This window comes from Patiria miniata, unplaced genomic scaffold (assembly GCF_015706575.1).
Source record: "Patiria miniata isolate m_02_andy unplaced genomic scaffold, ASM1570657v1 HiC_scaffold_17, whole genome shotgun sequence".
In the NCBI taxonomy this organism is placed as follows: domain Eukaryota; kingdom Metazoa; phylum Echinodermata; class Asteroidea; order Valvatida; family Asterinidae; genus Patiria; species Patiria miniata.
The window spans coordinates 13,823,018-13,843,457 of NW_024037055.1; the positions used below are offsets into that span (position 1 = coordinate 13,823,018).

At 38.8% G+C, this 20,440-nt stretch overlaps 1 protein-coding gene and 1 long non-coding RNA gene across 2 annotated transcripts; both read left to right on the forward strand.

Annotated features, from left to right (window-relative positions):
• The first annotated feature begins 497 nt into the window (after window positions 1-497).
• LOC119723900 lies at window positions 498-17,293 on the forward strand. Its single transcript, XR_005270600.1, has 3 exons — window positions 498-607; window positions 14,806-14,807; window positions 17,284-17,293. It is a non-coding gene; the product is annotated as an uncharacterized LOC119723900 (long non-coding RNA).
• Window positions 9,282-10,581, forward strand: LOC119723899. Its single transcript, XM_038194803.1, has 2 exons — window positions 9,282-9,882; window positions 10,483-10,581. Exons 1-2 carry the CDS (start codon window positions 9,316-9,318, stop codon window positions 10,561-10,563), a joined length of 648 nt encoding a protein of 215 aa, XP_038050731.1. The 5' UTR covers window positions 9,282-9,315; the 3' UTR covers window positions 10,564-10,581.
• Window positions 17,294-20,440: the final 3,147 nt, after the last annotated feature.

Genomic DNA, 20,440 nt, shown 5'->3' on the forward strand with positions numbered 1-20,440 from the left:
GTGGGGTAAACTGACGCACGTGACAACGTTTACCCAATATTGTGCAAGGCGTTATCACTCATGTACAAGATGGCCACCGCTTGTGAGACCTTCAACAATTGGGGGATTTTGAAGACGTGATTTCTTTGTTCCAGGTAAGTCAGTGAAATGAATTTCAGTGTTGTTTCCTCCAAATGCGATGCTGATGTATGAGGAACTGAGGATTAATATCGGGGAGATTGGAGAAGTGACATGCTTATTATTTAGACATTTATTTGCAACTTGGACGTCACGGCTCTGCCAACCACGATTCCATGCACATGATGCATGCGTTTCATGTACCGTATATAGTGAGTGTTCTCAGTTCTAGAAACACGGAGTAAAGTGACCTACATTTGGGGAATGGTTTTTGAATGAGTTGATTGAGGGAAATTCTAACACCCCTGCCCTTCATTTAGCCCACGTTCCTCGTAATAGTCCTCATGCGTCAGCACCATATTTGGGGAAATGTCATCTTATTCATTTTACTGACTTTCCAACCCAGGACTCAGTTATTGAAATCCCTCGCGATTGCTGTCTCTAGCATGCAATTCACATTGCAGAGTTCAAAGTTGAATAAAACCGCAAGGTACAAAGGTACACAACAACTAATTTAAAAACAACCCAAGTGATGGGTAAATTTAGAACCCAACAGTGCAGGGTAAAAATTAGAACCCCATATCTGGGTAAGAAACTGACACAACACCTGGGTTTCAAGAGGGTTGGGTAAAGTTTACCCAATAACTGAGTAAAAGGGGAACATGGTCGTCACATGGGTAAACTTTCTTACCCAACTTTGTTGGGCAAACACTTAACACAATTATGGGTAAAAGTTACACTGAAATGGGTACTTTTCTACACTTTAGCTGTTGTGTAAAAAAAACTACACAAGTTGACGACCAGGTTCCCTTTTTTCTCTCGAAAAGGTAGTAATTTTACCCAATATTGGGCAAATATTTTTTAGAGTGTAGTTCTACACATTGGTTGTGCATGTGATAGTCATGCCTAGTTGATCACGTGAAGGTTACGTGAAACATGGTTTAACCAATTTATCTTGGTTACATTATCGATTATTGTACCAGACGCAATTAACCATTTGTCAATGGTTAATATTCAACCAAAACGTTGGTAAACTTAATGAACACGATTTTCAACACACTTTTGTTATCAATGACATAATCCATTGGTTACATGTAACCAAAAGCATGGTTAAAGTGACCAATTCTGTTTAACCACTTGTTTGGTTGTAAATTGACTAAGGGTTTTGAACGATTGGTCAAGGTAACCAATACGTCGCAACCCATGAAAATGATAACCAGTTGACCAATCGATGGGTATAGGTCTAACAAAATTACTGGTTATAATAACCAAAAGTAACATGACCAAATATATTTGTTTATTTTTAACAATTTGTTTTTAGAGTGTACACTGAAGATAAAATCTCTGGATAGTAGGTCTATATATATAGATTTGGGAACTTCTTATATGCACTGTATTGTTTTGTGTAAATAATGCAATCTTGCCATCGTGAATCATTAACCTAAGGATATGTCCAAAGCTCCGAGACGAAAACATGCTCGACGCTAAACTTAGAAACAATATCTACTCTCCACGATTACACGTACAATATTGAATTATGAACAATGCATTTTATGATTAATGTTCGTCTCCCCGTCCTATTGTCGAATTTTATCCGAAAAAAGAATCTGTTTGTGAATCTCTTCAGCAATACAAACAGTGTTTTTTTATGAGTCATCGAACAAAAGTGCAATCCACACGCTTAGTTGTGCAATATAGGTTTTCCCGGCAAACTTAAAAGTTACCAGATTTGGCGGCCAAATTGGCGAGCAATCACCCATTTCTGCACGACTTTGAATGCACGGTGAGATCAACATTCAATTACCTAAAAACACCAATCAATTTCACATTAAAAGCATGCGATTTCACATTTTAATCATGCAATTTCAACGATAGGGCATTCCAATTTAAATTGCACGAACGAGCATACAAATGCTGGAGCTTTCATGCTGTGTACATTTGGTATTTACGTTGATCATTAAGCAAGCAAAGGTGAAAAGTAAGCAAACTAATTCGAAATATGTCTTTGTCGTTAAGTCGTTTTTTAGAATAAGATGAAGTGCTTTTGTTCCAATTCGGAAATATAGATATAAAAACCTGTTTCTCACAAGGCTCTGCCACTACGCAAACTGTTAGATTGAAGCACTTGAAATATCAATATGCCAGCTCATGGGCGTTACATAAGAATTTCAGTTGAATATCGTCGCTTGATGCCCAAGACTATTTTGAACTATAGACAATCTTGGCATAAAAAAGATACTGCCAGCTCAATTGTAGCAACGTATCTGATATCTGGCAGACGGGAAAACCTGACAAGAGGAGGGGCCAGAAACACAGATATGGACCACGACATGAAGCAGAAATAATGAAACTGTGAACTAAATTATTGACTCGCATCGTATACCTTCGTTTGCTTACATTTTTGAAAAAGAGTGCTAAATAGAATGTGAGAAAATGAAACCGATAACAAGAATCTCAGGGAAATAACCCTTAACCAAACCGACTGCTACATTGAATGATCACTTTAACCAAATGACATGACTTCAATTTAGGATGTGTTCAACATGAAAATGTCAGGTCTTAATACAAATCTGAACGTCTGAAATCTAATACGAACCACGGGAATGACAGCAGGGCGCTACTTCGCTTCAAATTGTTCACTATCAAGGTTAATTCGAATGTTATTTTTGCGAAATTGGCCGGGAAAACCTATTTTTACTTTATTAATTTCGAATTATATTTGTGTGTAGGCGTATCGTAACCCGTTTTGGAGGGCGGAAAAGCCTGGTTAAGAATAGAAAAAAAAGTAGGGGAGCGGGGGTTAGTTGGAACGATTTTCACAAAAACATATCCATAACACAAACAGGTTTTTTGCAAGAAACAGCAACTATGCCAATTTATTCATACACATGTGTGTTGCAAATGTAGCATATAAAATTCTCAGAATTGTTGAAAGTTATTTTAAAAATCCTTCTTGATCACAACTACGACATGTGTTCCAACTAACCCCTCCTATGGGGTAAGTTGGAACATGGTATGGGTAAAGTTGGAACTTGGTATGCTGTTAATCTGAAAGTATACTACAATTACTTAAACACTGCATTTATATTTGAGTCCAAGTAAAATAATTCTTCCAAGCACTGGTGATGCTCCTAACATTTTTTTTTAATTAACAAACTGGCAAGAAATGGCACAAACAGCACCAAGACAAAAAAAACACAGGAAAATTGCGAGGCAAGAGTCAGTTACAAGCCTTAACATAAAAAAGACAACATCAAGACGGGAAATTTAACTCCCCAAAAATAACATGAAAAGCTTGTATAAAATTTAGGTAAGGTCAACGTGTAGGTCTATGTGCTTTCAAAATTGTTTGCCAAGTCAGAATATTTCCTCAATTATCATCATTATGTTCCAACTAGCCCCCATCAAAATGTTCCAACTAGCCCCAGTGGCCCATGTGACATTTGTTCGCTCACTCTAAGAAACGGGGTCTCCAATAACATATCTTTTTAACCTTATTTTGTAGCTTAGTACTGGAGCATATTATACCCCCAAACTAGTCACTGTTATCTATAAACACCATTAAGAAAGTACACATTTTTTGAATGGTAAAAAAAATTCTCAAAAGGTGAAAAAACAAATTTATCTTTTCCACTTGAGCACTATTGTTGCAGTGTTTCTGCAGGCAATATGGTGGATGGCTGTTGCTAAGGGACACCTCTTGGGGGCATCATTTTATAAAATTTAATTAAGCTGTGCAAGAAAAATTCATTGTTTCAACTAACCCCGTGTTCCAACTAACCCCCATCTCCCCTACTTTTTCCTCAACATTTTTTTTTTTGACAAGGAATATGTTAAGGATCACAGTTGAGCAGCTGTCCTCAATGGCTCAAATTGTTTTTTGTTCTCCCGACGCATTTATACACTCAAAAACAAATCAGTTAAAAATAACCAAATTTATTTGTACGTCACGTTACTTTTGGTTGTCATTACCACTAATTTGGTTAGATCTTAACCCATCGGTTGGTCAACTGGTAACCATGTTTGTGGGTTGCGACATATTGGTTACCTTGACTAATCGTTGGGTGAAAACCGTATAATTGATAACCCAAAAAAGTGGTTAACTATAATTGGTTTTACTAATTTAACCAATGCACAGGTCAGCAATAACTGACTACTAGAGTTTGTTGGTTTAATCGTTTTCCTTGAGTTAACCAAAGCTTTCGTTGAATATTCACCCAAAAAATTGTTAATCATGTCCTGGCCTCATAATGGCTTATTTGGCCAAAATAATTGGTTAAACCATGCTTTCACGTAGCCTTCACGTGAACAGGGCATGACTTTCACTCGCACAACCACTGTGTAGAACTAGGGCAGGCCGCGAATGGCGCGTAACACTTTATAGTATCACAACTATGTGAGAACAATATGCAGTGAAATCTCGATAAGTCAAAACCTGTTAACTCAAAAATCCTTCTAACACAAAGTAAAAACTTATTCCCGTCAGTAATTGTTGAATAGAAATTCCATTGGATAACTCAAAACTCTGCTTAACTCAAAATTTGAGCTGATTCCCCTCTGGTTTGACTTATCGAGATTCCACTGTAGATTGCAAGATGGTCACTAGAGAGTTGAGACACGATTCGGGAAGGATTTAACGTTTGTGAAGAATTACCACAGAAGAAAATCATGTCATGGCTACGACTATTTTAGTATTTGTAGGCATATGTGTTAGTTGACGCGGTGTCAGATCTTTATCCATTTCTAACCAAGGAATAAAATATGCAGTTAAAGCGAGCTACGGAATGAAGTGCCGGTGTAACTGTTAATATCTGAATTTCTGCCTTAAACCTACGGTGGTAAGAAGGAATCTAGGGCCTATTCAAGAGTGCATCTACGGTTTTGCATAGTCCATTCGAGTCATCTGGTGCTTCACTTGGACAAGGAAAAATAGAATTGCAATGGGCAGTCGCGAAGGTTAATTTAATTAAGCTAGGGGACGGGGAATGGAGTTCAACCAATGTCAATTGGTCGACGCAGGATTAACCAACCAAAATTTGTTAAACTTCACCAAGGAAATATGTTAGCGGTACTCCATCGACCAAATCCTTGATTGAGATGAACTTCCACTTTGGGTTATATTCTGTTACCATTTCGTATTGGTAGGGTTTGATCACGAAAAATGTGTTGTCATAAACCAACCATGAATTGGTTGACGTTTTTATCAATAAGCAAAATAGTCAAAAGCTTTCCAAAGGTCTGTTGGTCATTTTGACCAAACGGATGGTTGGACACATATTGGTTATCGCAACCAAAATGGGGGGGGGGGGCGGGGGGTGGTATTTCTCTGAAAAATCCACCCTACGAATAGAGCGGTTCCCGTCCTTAACCTCATAACATGGAAATTCGGAAAACCATCAAACTGGTCTTCTGCATAGTCCATCTTTCAGTGCTTATAATTATTTTCGCTCATCCAAAGTGAGCAACACAGCTGCAATGCATCGGGCATGAACGTATTAGCATTTCACCTTGGGAACAAAGTAGGCCTATAAGCAGTACAAAGCACCAACAAGGGAAAGTATGCTGCATTACTGTACACTGGGAACAATATTTATAAAACTGAGTGAATGTGCTAATGTGGGGAATTATTTGCACTATGAACGTGTTGCCATGAATATATGAATACCACGAAGGTACCACTATCCAAATTACAGTTTAATTCAAGCATTATAAATACCATCGTTAATGGTATGCGTTGTTAATGGCAATTAACCCCTACATAAGAAGGTGGTTCTCGAACCACGAGTCACGCCTGTTTGAGTTTTTTGACAGAGAAGAAGCGTGCATTGTAGGTCGGCGATGGCAAGGGGTAGTTATGCGGATGAGAGGGCCCTGATCAGTGTAGAAATAATTATTGGTAGAGATGAGGGTTGAATTGTATGAACTGCTAATAATGACCTAAAATGACTTTTGACCCAAACGTGTGCAATTTCAAATTACAGTCATATGAAGGTTCCCATGTTGCGCCCAGTACCCAAGTTTGGTTCCAATTGGACTCGAAATTTTCAAATGAGACCAATTTTACACTTGTAGGATATTCTACAACTCGTCCTCAGATGACGTTTGACCTCGGTATGTGACCTTTGATATCATGATCATATAAAGGTTATCATGTTGCATCTATGACCCCAGTTTGGTTCCCAATTAGACTTCAACTTTTCAAATGAGACAATTTTTTTTAACTAAAATACCACATACATACATAGTACGGACGGACAACCGTACGGACGTAAAACACATACGTACATACGTACAGACAAAGTGATTGAATGGTCTCTTCCCTGAACTTTGTTCAGGCGAGACAAAACAAATTTGTGTAAAATGGAAGACTAAATAAAACCATGCACATCACATACCTACCTTAAAAAGTGATCACTTGATGATCAGCACAGATGATGCATTTCTCTCTCTAGTTCCAATGCAATTGCTCAGCTCAATATGCTCTGACCGTCTTCAGGAGAGTGCCTAAACTCTAAACTTTAATGTAATTTGCTATAGTATAGACGGCGGTTCAAAGTGCCCATTGGTAATATTCCCACATTGCCCTAATACAGAACCTGAGCGAAGTGAGAAATACTAGACATTTTGACGTATTTTGCTTTAGATAAGGGCTTGTCAAAGTACCCATTGATAACATTTCCAAATTGTCCTACTCTAGGCCCAGGCAATTGTAATATGCTATAGGGCTGTTCAAAGTACCCATAGGTTTTATTCCCACATTGCCCTACTATTGAACCTGGGGTAAAGTGGGAATTTCGGTGAATTTTATTGCAATTTGCTATAGATAAGGGATGTTGATATCGGAATGTCAATATGCCTAACTATGCTTCTACTGAACACGTGGCAAATATAGACTACTTGTAGCTACTTAGCTGCATTTATACATGGCGCAAAGTAGGGCAGAGTAAGAATCATCAGTCTGTGACTAACAATATTTACAAGGCTACAAACATTTTATGGACGAAAAGAGTAAGCGAAATACATTGAATAACAATGCAAGTCTATAGCTTTACAACAGAGGACAACAATAAGGTGCCAACATTAAATGGCAACATTTGCGCACTCATTGAACCTGATAACAAAATTGAATTTTGCATGAATTACAGTATTTCTTGGGCCAACATTTCAGCTTTTAACGGGGTGTTAAAGTATTATCATAAATATTATCCCTCGATCAGATCCTGCGAGAAAGCTTCAAAGTAACATAAGCATCATTCCCCAATGTAGGAATATTACCAATGAGTAAATTTAACAGCCCTCATCGATTGCAAATTCAAATATAATTCACCCAAATTCAATTAAAATTTACCAAAATTCAATTAAAATTTACCGAAAGTCCCACTACTACCGGCTTTGGAAGTAGTGCAATGTGGTAATATAGGGGCTGTTTCAGACGTCGTGCTTTATGTCGCGTCGAATAAAATTGAATTTAGCGCGTGTGTGGTGTAAGCACGGCAGTGGTTTCAAACGTCGAACTTAATTACAAACGCCTAGTCGAATTTAAATAAATCCAACATGGCGGACCAACAGTCACAACAACAAAGCTTGGCCGGTGTCCCTTATTGTAGTCATTTTGTTGTCGTGGCCCGATGAGAACATTACGCTAATTCCTCATCTGCTGATGGATGCACCCCTGTATTAAAAGTCCCGTAGGCACCAATGCTAAATGCCCTACTTCAAAATTCTTTTAAAAATACTCAGAACTCTGACAGGTATTTGAGCTGCATAGAAAAATGATGATCAACATGTCATCTGTTCATTTTCTTTTCAAGTTTTGGTGGGTTGACCATTGACTTTTCGAGAAATTCCGATCCAATGAAAACGTTCCCGATTTTCCCAAAGCGGAAAAGTCGCAATCTTAATAAAACGATCCCTTAACAACATTTCAAAATAGCGCCAGTTTTAAGTCCAATTTCATCTAAAATGCTCAGAATTGGAAGCCCCAAGTCCGGGCCAGAGGTTCATTGCCATATCTCTTCGATTCCCAATAATTGTATGGCACTCAGATAATATAGAATATTTTGAGGGTACAACTTTTCTTCTTGAGCTCGGCGGATAGGTTTAGGCCTATTTACAGAAGTGCAACCCTATGACTCATGAAAATGTTCCCTGTGAGTCGCCATATTTGTTGATGCGTTTGTTAGTTAATTATTTCTTTACTCGTACACACGTTGCGCGCATGCGCATTCCTAATTATAAACGATGTTCACGGCAGTAGCACGACGCGTGGTTTCAAACGTCGTGCTACTGCCGTGTCGAATACAATTTCAATTCGAAGTTCGCCAGCCAACTGCGAATCGAAATAACATTCGACACGGCAGAAGTACGACGTTTAAAACCGCGATGTGCTACTGCCGTGCTAAATTGGTAATCACGTCTGACCCTGTCGAGCTAAATCTTCTGCCGAGCCGAAATCATTAATTGGTTTCAAGCGGCGTGCTTGTGCCGTGTCGAATAAAGGCAATTCATGTTTATTTCTATTTGACACGGCATAAACACGACGTCTGAAACAGGCCTTACCCATGGGTCATTTAAACACCCTTACCTGTAGCAGTAGACTATAACTGAGTTTAAAGGTAAGGACACACTATCACATTTCCTTCTTTTCATTGGACTAATGTCCTATTTTGAACCTTTGTTATTGTGAAGATGTTTAGCTTTTGCACAAAATAATGAACATGTTTGGGCCCCTTCCATCTGGTCAGGAGCATTGAACTCATGGTCTGCAGGAAATTCTGCAGGATGTGAGTTCGAGTCCAGCCTGGAGTTATGGTGTGTGTGTCCTTGGCAAAGGCACTTTGTAACTCATTGCTAACTAAACAGTTAGCTTCATGACTCATCTTCACAGTGTGGGTCATGTAATGTATGAGTCCGTGACAGATCCAGGTTTGAGTCAAGAGGGAGTTTAGCTGACAAAACGGGGTTTAGCAAGATTTTGCTGAGTTATTCTGCACAACTTCACGTATATGTGGCCCAAGAGGATGCTTTACACCCCCTTAAACCCCCTCCAATAGATCTGCCAGTGTAGGCATTAATGAAATACATTAGGCAGTTCTACTCTAACATTACTTCATAGGCCGATTAAACAAAATGATAACCCCAGATTGAGAAGTTGAGTTCCTCAAAGAGTCAACTATTTCACATTACAGATGGAATGCAATGGCTGAGCCTGATGATGGCAGCACCGCCAATCTTGCTGTTGATACTTCCATATTTGCTGTCGGCCCTGGTGAGTTCAAAGATGCCGGGAGTGATGACGAGAACCAGCCTAGTACCAGCAGTGCAGCAAGCTCATCAACCCAAGAGAGGCCCAAGTCTGCAAGTTCTGATGGTACTTCTTCCAAGAAGTCCAGCAAGAAGGCAACCAAAAGGCCTTGGTCTGGCCTTAGGCGTTCAAACGCTGTTGAAGATGCTTCTCTCGTAGCTGGAGCAGCTTCCAATGTGGATGGCGCAAGTCCTGCTGGGACTTCCACACCTGATGTCCCTGGTCCCTCTGAGAGCCCTGCCTTTGCTGATAAGTGGGCTGACCCAACCTTATCTTCTCAGAGCTGGGGAAGTCTCCAGGATGACGCTGATTATGCTCACCAGAGTGAAGCATCCCAAGAAGCAGCAAAATGGGACGAGCCGAGTCAGAAGGATGTTGAGGTTCCTGAAGAGGAGGAGATGCTGGATTTGCCGAAGTCTCCATTCTCCTGCAACGAGGATGATGTCGGACAAAAGAAACGGGTACGTACCTTTACTTCGCAAGTGAAAAAAAAACACTTTTTAAGTTAACAAAATTCCGTGGCTTGTTTTACCTTGAGTAGAGGCTTAAGGCCAAAAAAAAAAGTCTCCGGTTTCTGGTATGCGCGCGCGTCGCCGTAGCCATGCGCGTCGGCAAAATGAAAAAAAAAAATTCAATAAAAGATGATGTCTCAAAACCGCCAAACTCACTGGTTTGACTGGAATCCTGCTGCTGCACAATTTTAACGTGTTTTTAGATGGGGTTATGATCGAGAATAAGCTTCATGTGGCCTCTCTGGACTCCCATATATTTGCACTAAGTTTAGTCGGGCACCTGGCATTTGCAGTCATCAGCCGACATTTGAAGCAAAAAAAAAACCAGGTTAAAAAAAAAAAAGCAGCGTCGCTGCACCACTTTTTGGGCAAGTTCCACACTAGAAACCGGAGACTTTTTTTGGCCTAAACCTGACAGGGATAGGAATTAATTTTGCTGCATTTCGATGAATGGTGCCCAGCATTTTCTGCTTCAAATGGTGAACATCAGAACTGTTGTTAATTTTTTTTTAACTGGAAGTAAATTTTGCAACTGTGTTTTCTCCACAGCCTTCCCTGCAATCCGGTATGAGCTCCACACACGTCAGCTACACTGACCTACTTAGGGAAATCGACGACTCGGTGGTGTAAACGAGTCAGCAAAAACACCAAATGTATGTCTACACTCCCTTGGACATCTTGTCCATTGGCAAACCTAAAAAAATAACAACTTTTATTACAGTATGAATTAATCCCTCCTCAATACTTCTGATCATTCATCTGAAATCCCAATGTTGATGACAGCAGGTGTGGTAGCATATTTTTTTATACTGTGATCTTGTGGACAATAAAACATGTTGACGTCTGTTCATCATGGAGTATGTAACAGGAAACTCAATGAGACTATGCTATAATACTTTGCATAAATACCACACTTATAGTGAGAGTATTTTGTGTGTCGAAGTAACGTACTTGATGATATAAAAACAAATCCAAAACCCACATGACTTTAAATTGTCTATCCAGTCAGAAGTTCGTCACCGTTGTCACGAACAGCCACATACTATATATATTATGTTGATTTTGTAGAAAAGTGTTTTCGAGATAATCGCAAAAAGAAGTTTCTCATATTTTAAAACTTCAAGAAATACTACTTTGCAACAACTTTGTGCAGCCAGGAAACCATCACACGATTCTACGAGAGCTGAAGTTTTACATGAACCCGATAATAAGACTTAATACAGCAGTTAATTAGTAACAATTAATTAGTAAAGATATGTGGCTCTTCGTGAAAACGCAAATTTAGGTTTCCGAGATATTGGCCCTTTCTGTTCAACGTGTATTTCCATGGGCGCGCGCGAGTACGCGCGCGCAGCTGAAAATGTAACAAAGATATGTGGCTCTTCGTGAAAACGCAAATCCCATTTGACCTACTTTTACGCATTTCCGTGCAATGGGTTTTGTACGCGTTCAAAGGGCCAAAATGTATGTGGCTCTTCGTGAAAACGCAAAATGCATTAATCGAGATTTCTGCCCCTTGTAACATTAATGAAACTTAGAAAATAATGATGTTTTGCTTACAGAAACATGTCAAAATGGTTAAGTACATTGTTTTAATGCGAAATATTGAAAAAAAATCAAAATCGAAAAAATTGTAATTTTTGACATATGTGGCTCTTCGACATGTCAGTTTGCCAAGTGTGAGAAGAGCATCAAAATCAAAGGTTTGCCTTGTGACAGAGACATCAGACAAAAAATCATGGAATGGAATGTTTTTTCTGCTTTTTATCTGCTTTTTATCTTTGTTTCCTATTTTACCCAGAATCTAGTCATTAGTTGTTTATTAAATAGATTATAAGTAAATTTGGCTTTATAATATTAGCATTTTCTGATGGATATAAGTAATTTCTCGGATATGCATTATCAGTGATTTTAAAAACATTCGAATTTGATTAAAGAGCTAAAATACATGTTAATATTGCTCTTTTCGCTAACAATTTTTAAAAAAATCACATATTAAAGCTAGGCGAGTACACAAGGCAACCATAGTCCTGCGCTAGTGATAAGATTGGAAACATAGTCCGATGCACTATTGTAAACATGGTAAAATGAATAGATAGAATAGCCAATTAACAAAATAAAAAGCAAATACAAAAATCACAGTGATTCAGATTACCAGACAATGAAGCACCTGGGCAGCAATAATGCTTAGATTTCTGCGGAATTTGGCCTCAAAGTATCTCTTAACTTAAAACTGCATACTGAAAATTATCAGGATTTTTAAACCATAAAGACACACAAAAATCGAATGGTTGTTAACTAATCACTTCAATCTCGATTAGTTGTGTAGTTACGTTGCACAAATCATCCATGATTTCTAATCATGATAGATTACCTTTTTTTGCAGAATTTTTTTTTTTTTTTTAGAACCTATTACACTAAATTTTACCTAATGCCTTATAAAACTCTGATGTGTAAGTAGAAGTTGCAATGGAGTGATTCACAAGTCAGAAGTAATGGACAGAATTAAAAATGTGGGTTTTTCGCCGATTCAAGGAACAACAATACAATGAATCTTAAGCAGATTATTAAAAATTAAACTAACCTGTCAAAATTTCAACTCATTAGTTAAACTCTTTTTGGAAAACTCTGAAAATCCTCTTCATTTTTTTCTCTTGATGCAAAGCATAGGTTTCTGTTAAAATCATGATGGTTTGGGCCTAGCCATCGCGCCAAAAATGATGATAAATTCCTCTTTTCCCAAAAGATGACGGCATTTAGACGCGATGATTTCACAGGATGCATGATCTTAATTACTTGCAATCAAGATCCATTACCTTCAAGTCATATACATAACGGGGCACAAACATTGCCGAAGCAATGCATTAGTCACATTTCAGTTGAATAGCTTACTTAAAATTGGATGACTTGTAATGACATCATTACAGCTCTCTGCATGTGAAGTGAATACAAAAATTAATGTTACCCGGTTGAATTGTTGACCGAATTGTTGACCAAATTGTATAAGATTTACTGCACCGTAGATGATAAACTTTCCTTTCTTGAGCATGCCTATTATTTGTGAAGTATGTTGAGTTATATATCCAGCCCATATTGCGTCAAAGAATGGATAAGCAATATTTTGTACACTGCGATGAGAGGAAGTCGAAATTTCTCAGTCCTTTGTTTTGCTAGATGTTCAAGTTTTAATAGACACCATTTCCGAAGTAAATAGACATTCCACTAGTAGTCATTTAGCCACCAGTTTAGTCATTTTATCCACCAGTATAGTCATTTTATCCACCACTGGTAATTTTTATCCACCAGCTGTAATTTTATGCACCAGTGGTCATTTCATCCACCATTGGACATTTGTCCACCAGTAGTAATTTTCTCCACTCGTGGGGAAATTATTAGCGAATCAACCGGGTCGTTTGTGGGACGAGTAGCTGCGTGCCTCTGGATACGTTTATGCAGTATTTTAAAGATAAAGTACATCCGTTTGCAGCTATCCAAAAAGTAACTGACAATATTATTGTTGAAAAGCCTACTTGGTCAGTAATGACACTAATTCACTCCCTGGAAAATACTATTTCTGGCATGCTGTCATTTTGAAGAAGAAGAAAAAAAGGTCATTTCCAAAGATGCATCTAATAACGCGTTTTTGGAAATTTTCGTTAGTAATTCGTAATGCGAAGTTGTCCCCGCCCCTTAAAGAGGAAGTTTGTCAAAAATTGTGTTACAACAGGTAATTATCAACACAAGACTTTCATCTACAGCAAAAAGTCTTGAGAAATGACTCTCCTTCGGGGCTTATTTCGCCATATTTTTGTTTGCATTGGACGCCCCGCCCACAAAAAGGTCGGAGTAAAATAGGTATTCAGTATTGTACATTCTTCATTTTGGCTAAAAAAAAAAAAACGCCAGAAAACAATCTACAGTGGGTAGAAAAAAATGCATCAAGTGGATTTGGGTTTATAGTGTTTCATTATTAATCCCTGAAATATTCAAAGAATGCACCCACTATTGCAAATGATAGATGATTTTTGACCATAAACTAACTGACTATAAGAAGAATCGACGAAACAGTGGAGATTCTTTGATTCGAATGTATACCCAGCACGATACGTGACACATACCATCACCCTAGATCCCCCCCCCCCCCCCCCCCCACAATCCCACCTAGATATCTCAAAAGAATTCCTGAGATTCTGGTCACACTATGACTAACAAAAAAGACAGGAGGGGGTTCCGTGAAATTCCGTCTGTCACATATCGTGCCACATATGTTCGAATGCCATTTGAATCCAAGTCTCTTCACCTTTTGAGTCGTTTCTTTATCTTAAACTACGTCCCTCCCGCAACTTTTGTCCAGTATAGACGAATCCGGGCACGAGGCCCCCTTCATACGGAGACACCGTTGAGCACGCTATTGTACAAAGCAACGGTCAATAGTGAAGGATTGTCTAAACAATAGCTAGCACAATGCTTTCACCATTGAAGGGGACCTCCGCCATAGAACTGATAACGTGACCGGATCGGTCTGTACAATGAACAAAGAGTGTCGATTCGTATTAATGCTTGAGCTATGAGATGAATTCGATCCATTGTTCAGTGTTGGTTAGCTGGCCTGTTCATTATTTACTTGCGCCTTTACCAAATCTTATTGTTGACCCTTCGGATGGCTGCACAACTTTTGTTCCATTCATCACGACGCACAGTACATGTACATTTGTCCCAGAAATACATGTACACGGAAAGTCACACTCAGTCACAATCACTGGGTGTGTCAAACACTCTTTGTTATTTACATGTATGCTACAGCTACGGAAATATACTGGATTACGAAAACTACGAAAATGCTATTGATGTGGTCATGCGGAATTTCTTGAGGAGTGTTATACACCAAGGACAAGGAACTCTGCAAGCAGCTCACGGAGTACGCATCGGAATATTATTGGAAATCATTTCGTTTAGACGAGTATTGATTGGTAAGTTTCTGGCGGTCAATTTGATTTATTTAGTTAGTCATTATACACGGGTTGACCTTTGGTTAATCTCATTGGTTTTTTAACGTAGGACTGTATAGAAAATTAGAATTTATATAGAAGCGCGAGGACAGACATTTGACAACTCAAATCCAAACACAGGAAACTTAAACTCGGCTTCCAAAGAATTTAATGGTATGAATTCCGTACTCGAGTGCCATTTATCTGCCGCCAAATACTTAAATGTTCACCTTATACACCTTGTGATTTCATTGAAGACAAATCCAGGAAGCTCTTTAAATGCAAATAAATGTCATGAAAAATGTGTTTTTAGCGCACATTTTGGATGTTACATCAGCTCACCAGCAGACGGTCTAGGCGGCCATTTTTGACAATGATAATTGAATTCTGCGGTGCGCATGACATGGACAACGCACTACCCAATGCAATACGTCATCATGAATATTTCATTTGTCATGAATATTTAGTTACTAAATATTGATTAGATAAAAATATATTTTAAAAAAACACATACTTCAACAAGCGCTTTCGTGCAGTGTAGCGGTATAGGGTCAAGGGTGGATCCGGGGGCAACGCCATTCCCCCCCCCCAGCCCCCCCCCCCCAGCCCCCCCCCCCCAAAAAAACCCAATATATATATGTTTTTAAGTGACGTCACAATAAAGGCAGGCATGCGTATACCACCATCTTTCACTTCAAAGTGAAAGGTCAAAGTGGTCAGAAATGGCCTCAGATCGCACCACCGTAGCATCTAGAATCCCCCAAAAAAATTGTGTGCTGGATCCGCCCTTGTATAAGGTTAGTATGTTTTAAAGAAGAGGGTCCGCGGAACAAATCACCACGGATCTCCGTGAAGTAAGGATCTGGTTAATGGGAGAAAGGAAAGGAGGAGGAAAAGTGGAGGAAACAATCGTACAGAAAGCAACTTTTGGGGCTAGAATTTATTGGGGGAAAAAGTAACGTCCGAGTACGGAATTCTTTCCATAAGGTCTCGACGTTTCGAACAGTATACTGGTCGTATTCAGGAGATTTATAAGTGTCTATAATGAATTACTAATTCAGACCTAAGAGACATAAATGTATTTGATTATTTCCCAACAGCCCGAGCGGCAGGCTGAGAGTATGTTTGCAGCAAGTCAATAGGCCTATATATTCTAGCAATCTCTAGGCTGATTAAATTATTATGGGAACAATGACAAAATGTGCTTAAATATCCATCCACCAAACCCACCCAGTGACCACTTATGTTTCTTTCCCTTCAACGGGACCTGGGCCCAAAGATTCCTGCCCAATTAAACCAGTAAGCCGGTGGTTAACTTGGGACGACTAATTCAGTGACACATTGCCAATGACCCAACAATCAGATGACGGGGATTTATTCAGGTTTATGTATCCAAATGTAATACCACTCCATATATCTGATCCAGCAGTATCCATGCGCCGACGGGAATATGCATACTATATCTGAACATGTATCATAATTGATGTATTAAAAAGGTTGTGCAATGCTCGAAGACATTTCCGTCTTTTTTTTGGTATATGTAGCCTAAGGTGTGATGAAATAAAAACGACTATTGTTTCTGTCATGAAATGAGTACAAAGGTTACTTTTGAGAGCTATTTTTCAGGTCCTGTTTCGACCCGAACGTGCAATTTGTGTAAAAGTTGTCGTTACGGGCAGCAAACAAAACACAGTAAATCGTGACGTAATAAACAGGACTCGTTTATGCTACTCTGCATCGGGAGTCCTGTTTATTACGTCACGATTTACTGTGTTTTGTTTGCTGCCCGCAACGACGACTTTTACACAAATTGCATGTTCGGGTCGAAACAGGCATGACAGGACTTGAAAACCAGCTCCCAAAAGTACCTTTTGTACTCATTTTATGACAGAAACAATAGTCGTTTTTATTTCATCACACCTTAGGCTACATATACCCGAAAAATGACGGAAATGTCTTCGAGCATTCCACAACCTCTTTAAAGTATTGTATAACATCTTGTTGAATGGTTCGGAATACAACTTCTGAAGTTATATTATTTTGGGGTGACATTCAAAGATATTTAGTTTATCCCCTTGCAATGTTGCACTCGATCGAGTCCTCCACAAGTCCATCACAAGTCCTCTCACGAGTAAGTCAGAAGTGCAATAAGTCCAGTCACAAGTAACAGGTGCTCAACAATACTAGAGGAATGCCTTTGTTAAAATTATTTGAATAGCTTATGACTTGCACTGAGACTGGAGGACCTGTGGTGGACTTGTGAGGACTTGTGATGGACTCAATTACACCATGCCTCCCTGTATTCACGCTATCAATCTTAAATAATTTTGATATCTCTTATAGACTGAGAGCTGATAGCAAGTCAATAACAACTGTTATAAGTGCATTGCGACGATTGGAGCCAAAATGTACATGGAGGGGGGTTGCGGCCCCGCCCCCTCCGCGCTCTTCGCACCGCTCTTAGTCGGACAAAAAATTACTCTTAAGTTATACTTTCATGTTCCACAATTGCCAAGGCATCAATAAAAATGGTTTCATTTTCTCATTTTAAATTGTGTAGTACATTTGTATAGTTTCGGTTCGATCTGTTAGTCGGCATTCTCATGCACGCTTTCATGTGCACACACACTTTCCAACAGTTAACATTTAGGCCTACCTGTGTTGGAAAATAGACATTTTGTGACGAAAGTATGCCCTATTTTCATAAACTTGGTGTCAAAATAACCGCAAGACATCAGAACAACTTTCAAAGGACCAATTGTTAAAGGAACTTGGCAGGGTTTTTTTTAAATGCATTGCGACGATTGGAGCCAAAATGTACATGGTGGGGTGTTGAGGCTCTGCCCCTCCGCTCTTTCTCGCCGCTCTTAAGGTATTTCGGCTGACCTAAAATCACTCTTCAGTTTTATTTATTTATCTATTACCTATTTGTTTACCCAGGGTGTGCCCAAACAGTTTAAAACTGGTTTCCATTGGGGCCCTGCATACACTACTAATGATTATACACACATGTGCACATATAATGCATTACAAATACAATACCACACAATGGAATAAAATAAAAGCATACGGGATTTCTGTATGACCATACAAATGACTATACACATGTACAAATACAATACACCGCAATGAAATAAAATAAAAGCATACGAGATTACTGCATGATTGTAAAGCAACTATTATAAATATTGTACAATATTACAAAGAATCATACAGTTTGAAACGACAGGCTAGGAAGATTTAAGTTTACACGGGGAATTTGGACATTTCTAATTGTGACATTTCTAATGTGACATATAAAATGTACATGTGTATTTCTATACATTCGTTGATTACGGGAGGGGCGAAAAACCCGTGAAAAACCCTTTTTATATTCCACAAGTGCCAAGGCATCAATATGAACTGGTTTCATTTTCTCCTCTACCGTAACGTTGCAACAGTACCATCGAAAAAGGAAAAAGAGGGGGTGACGGCCACATTCCCTAGCGCTTGTCGCGCATGTCTTAAGCTAATTAGTCTGATCGGTTTCGTTTTTTGTTCTCAAGATTTTGATTAAATGTAAAATTTGCCTCATTTGGGATGGCGTCTACGAGCCTCGGTCTGATCTAGCGAATCTTAAGACTGGCCATTCTGTGATCAGGGTCGATGGTACTATGCTTTAAGACAATCAGGGGATTTTTTCCCCGAAATTTTGATTAAACACTATCCAGCTTTCAGTCTAAATCCAAAAACGAATTAACAAAAGAAAACAGCAACTTATGGAAAGGAAATGTACATTTATTTTAAATATGTTAATATACAACTTTCATGCACTAGTCTATAAAACACACTTCATCTGGATAATATATTTTTAAATGAATTAATCAAAAAATCTACGGTACTCGATTAGTATCATTTAAAAACTATTTTCTAATTAGAAGCTTGGTTGTATTTATGTGTGTTTTTTGTGAGGGTGTGGATTATTTTGTTGCAGAAAACTTGACTGCGGCATAATAATCCCCCACTTACATCACACGTATCAAATGATATATCTAGCCGAGTAAATTAGTATCGACATTCACATTACATGTTTTTCAACATCACAGTATTCGTTTAAGTGAGAATCGATTAATTGTATATATGGTCGCTGTATACATAATGACACATTGTGACCATCAGAAGAGCAGTGGTTCTGTAGGCCTCGTGCTGACTGATGACATTTCATCACAGGCCACACTTGGAGCGCTTGCTGGGATTTTTCTCTGGGAACACGGGACCTACAAATACAATGTCAAAAAAGAGATGCCAAATGAACCTAAAGATACCATGCCGACTTTGTGGTTGGTCGAAAATATATATGCGATGCAAAAACAGAAGGGTCGGAACTTGTATGAAAGGAGGTGCATGATCAAAACATGAGTAACTTTGGTCTGGTGGCCTATCCAATTGTAATCCACGGTAATATTACCGCGATATGTACCGTGCATACCTACAGGTTGTCCCACAAAAAACCTAATAACAGTCGAATCTGGCATGTTTGCAGAAAAGTGGGGGCAGTATTCAAAATCGTGTCTGATGTATTGTTGAGTAGAATAATTGGTCTTCCGAATGCTTCTTAGTTAGTTTCATAAGGATGTTTTGTTCAAAAGATACAGCAATCACAATATGGGACTTGAAAAAAACACTTGGGCCAAGTTTTTATCTATTAATATAATTTTTCCTGGTCTTTTAAAATAAAAACTTTGTCGAAATGATAAACTGATAAGCTGCACTAATATTTTTGACCCATCCTTTGTGTGTTTCTCTAACTGTGCTTTCACACTTTCACGGAATGTGGCCCAAGACGATTTTCAACCCTTGAGTTCTATGAAGCATAAAGTTCGTTCCAATGCATCGATTTGAATGAACTAAAGTTTGTATGGTAGATTGGTTATCTGATTTCTAAGAGGCAATTTGAATATATTTCAAAACTTACATGCAATATACCTTTATTGATTGGTTTTCGACTGTAAGGACACGCGGTATATAGGTGATGTTTCTAATGTAAAGGAAGGTGGAATATATCTCGGAATCAAAGACGACCTCCGGCAGACTTAATTTATACTGAAAAAAAAAACACCGGCGCGGCCGATTAAAACACCAATAAGTATTGTGGTAAATGTAACACCGCTGTTTTTGAAGTGTGCGAGGCAATCAGAGAAAGCCTCCGTGAAGATGGAAACCGGCTCCGGTGAAACAGCCAAAATAAAAACTATGCTGTTATGTTGTGTGCATTTTTTCTTTCTTCCCAATAGCGTTGCACCTCTGTCTGATTTGAGTCCTGCCAGGTTCATAAGTGTTTTTGTTTGGCTCACGTCGGTTTACACTGATTTCTGAGATAAACCCTGAATTTCTAAAACTGAAAATTCTGTTTCGGATGAATTTTGAAACTGAGTAGCCTAGGACCTGTAGGCCTACTTAAGCACATGATAGGTTCCCCATAATTAACAGAATAGAATAAGAAACGTTGGGGCTCAATGAAATGAAGTTGGGCTTGCTAT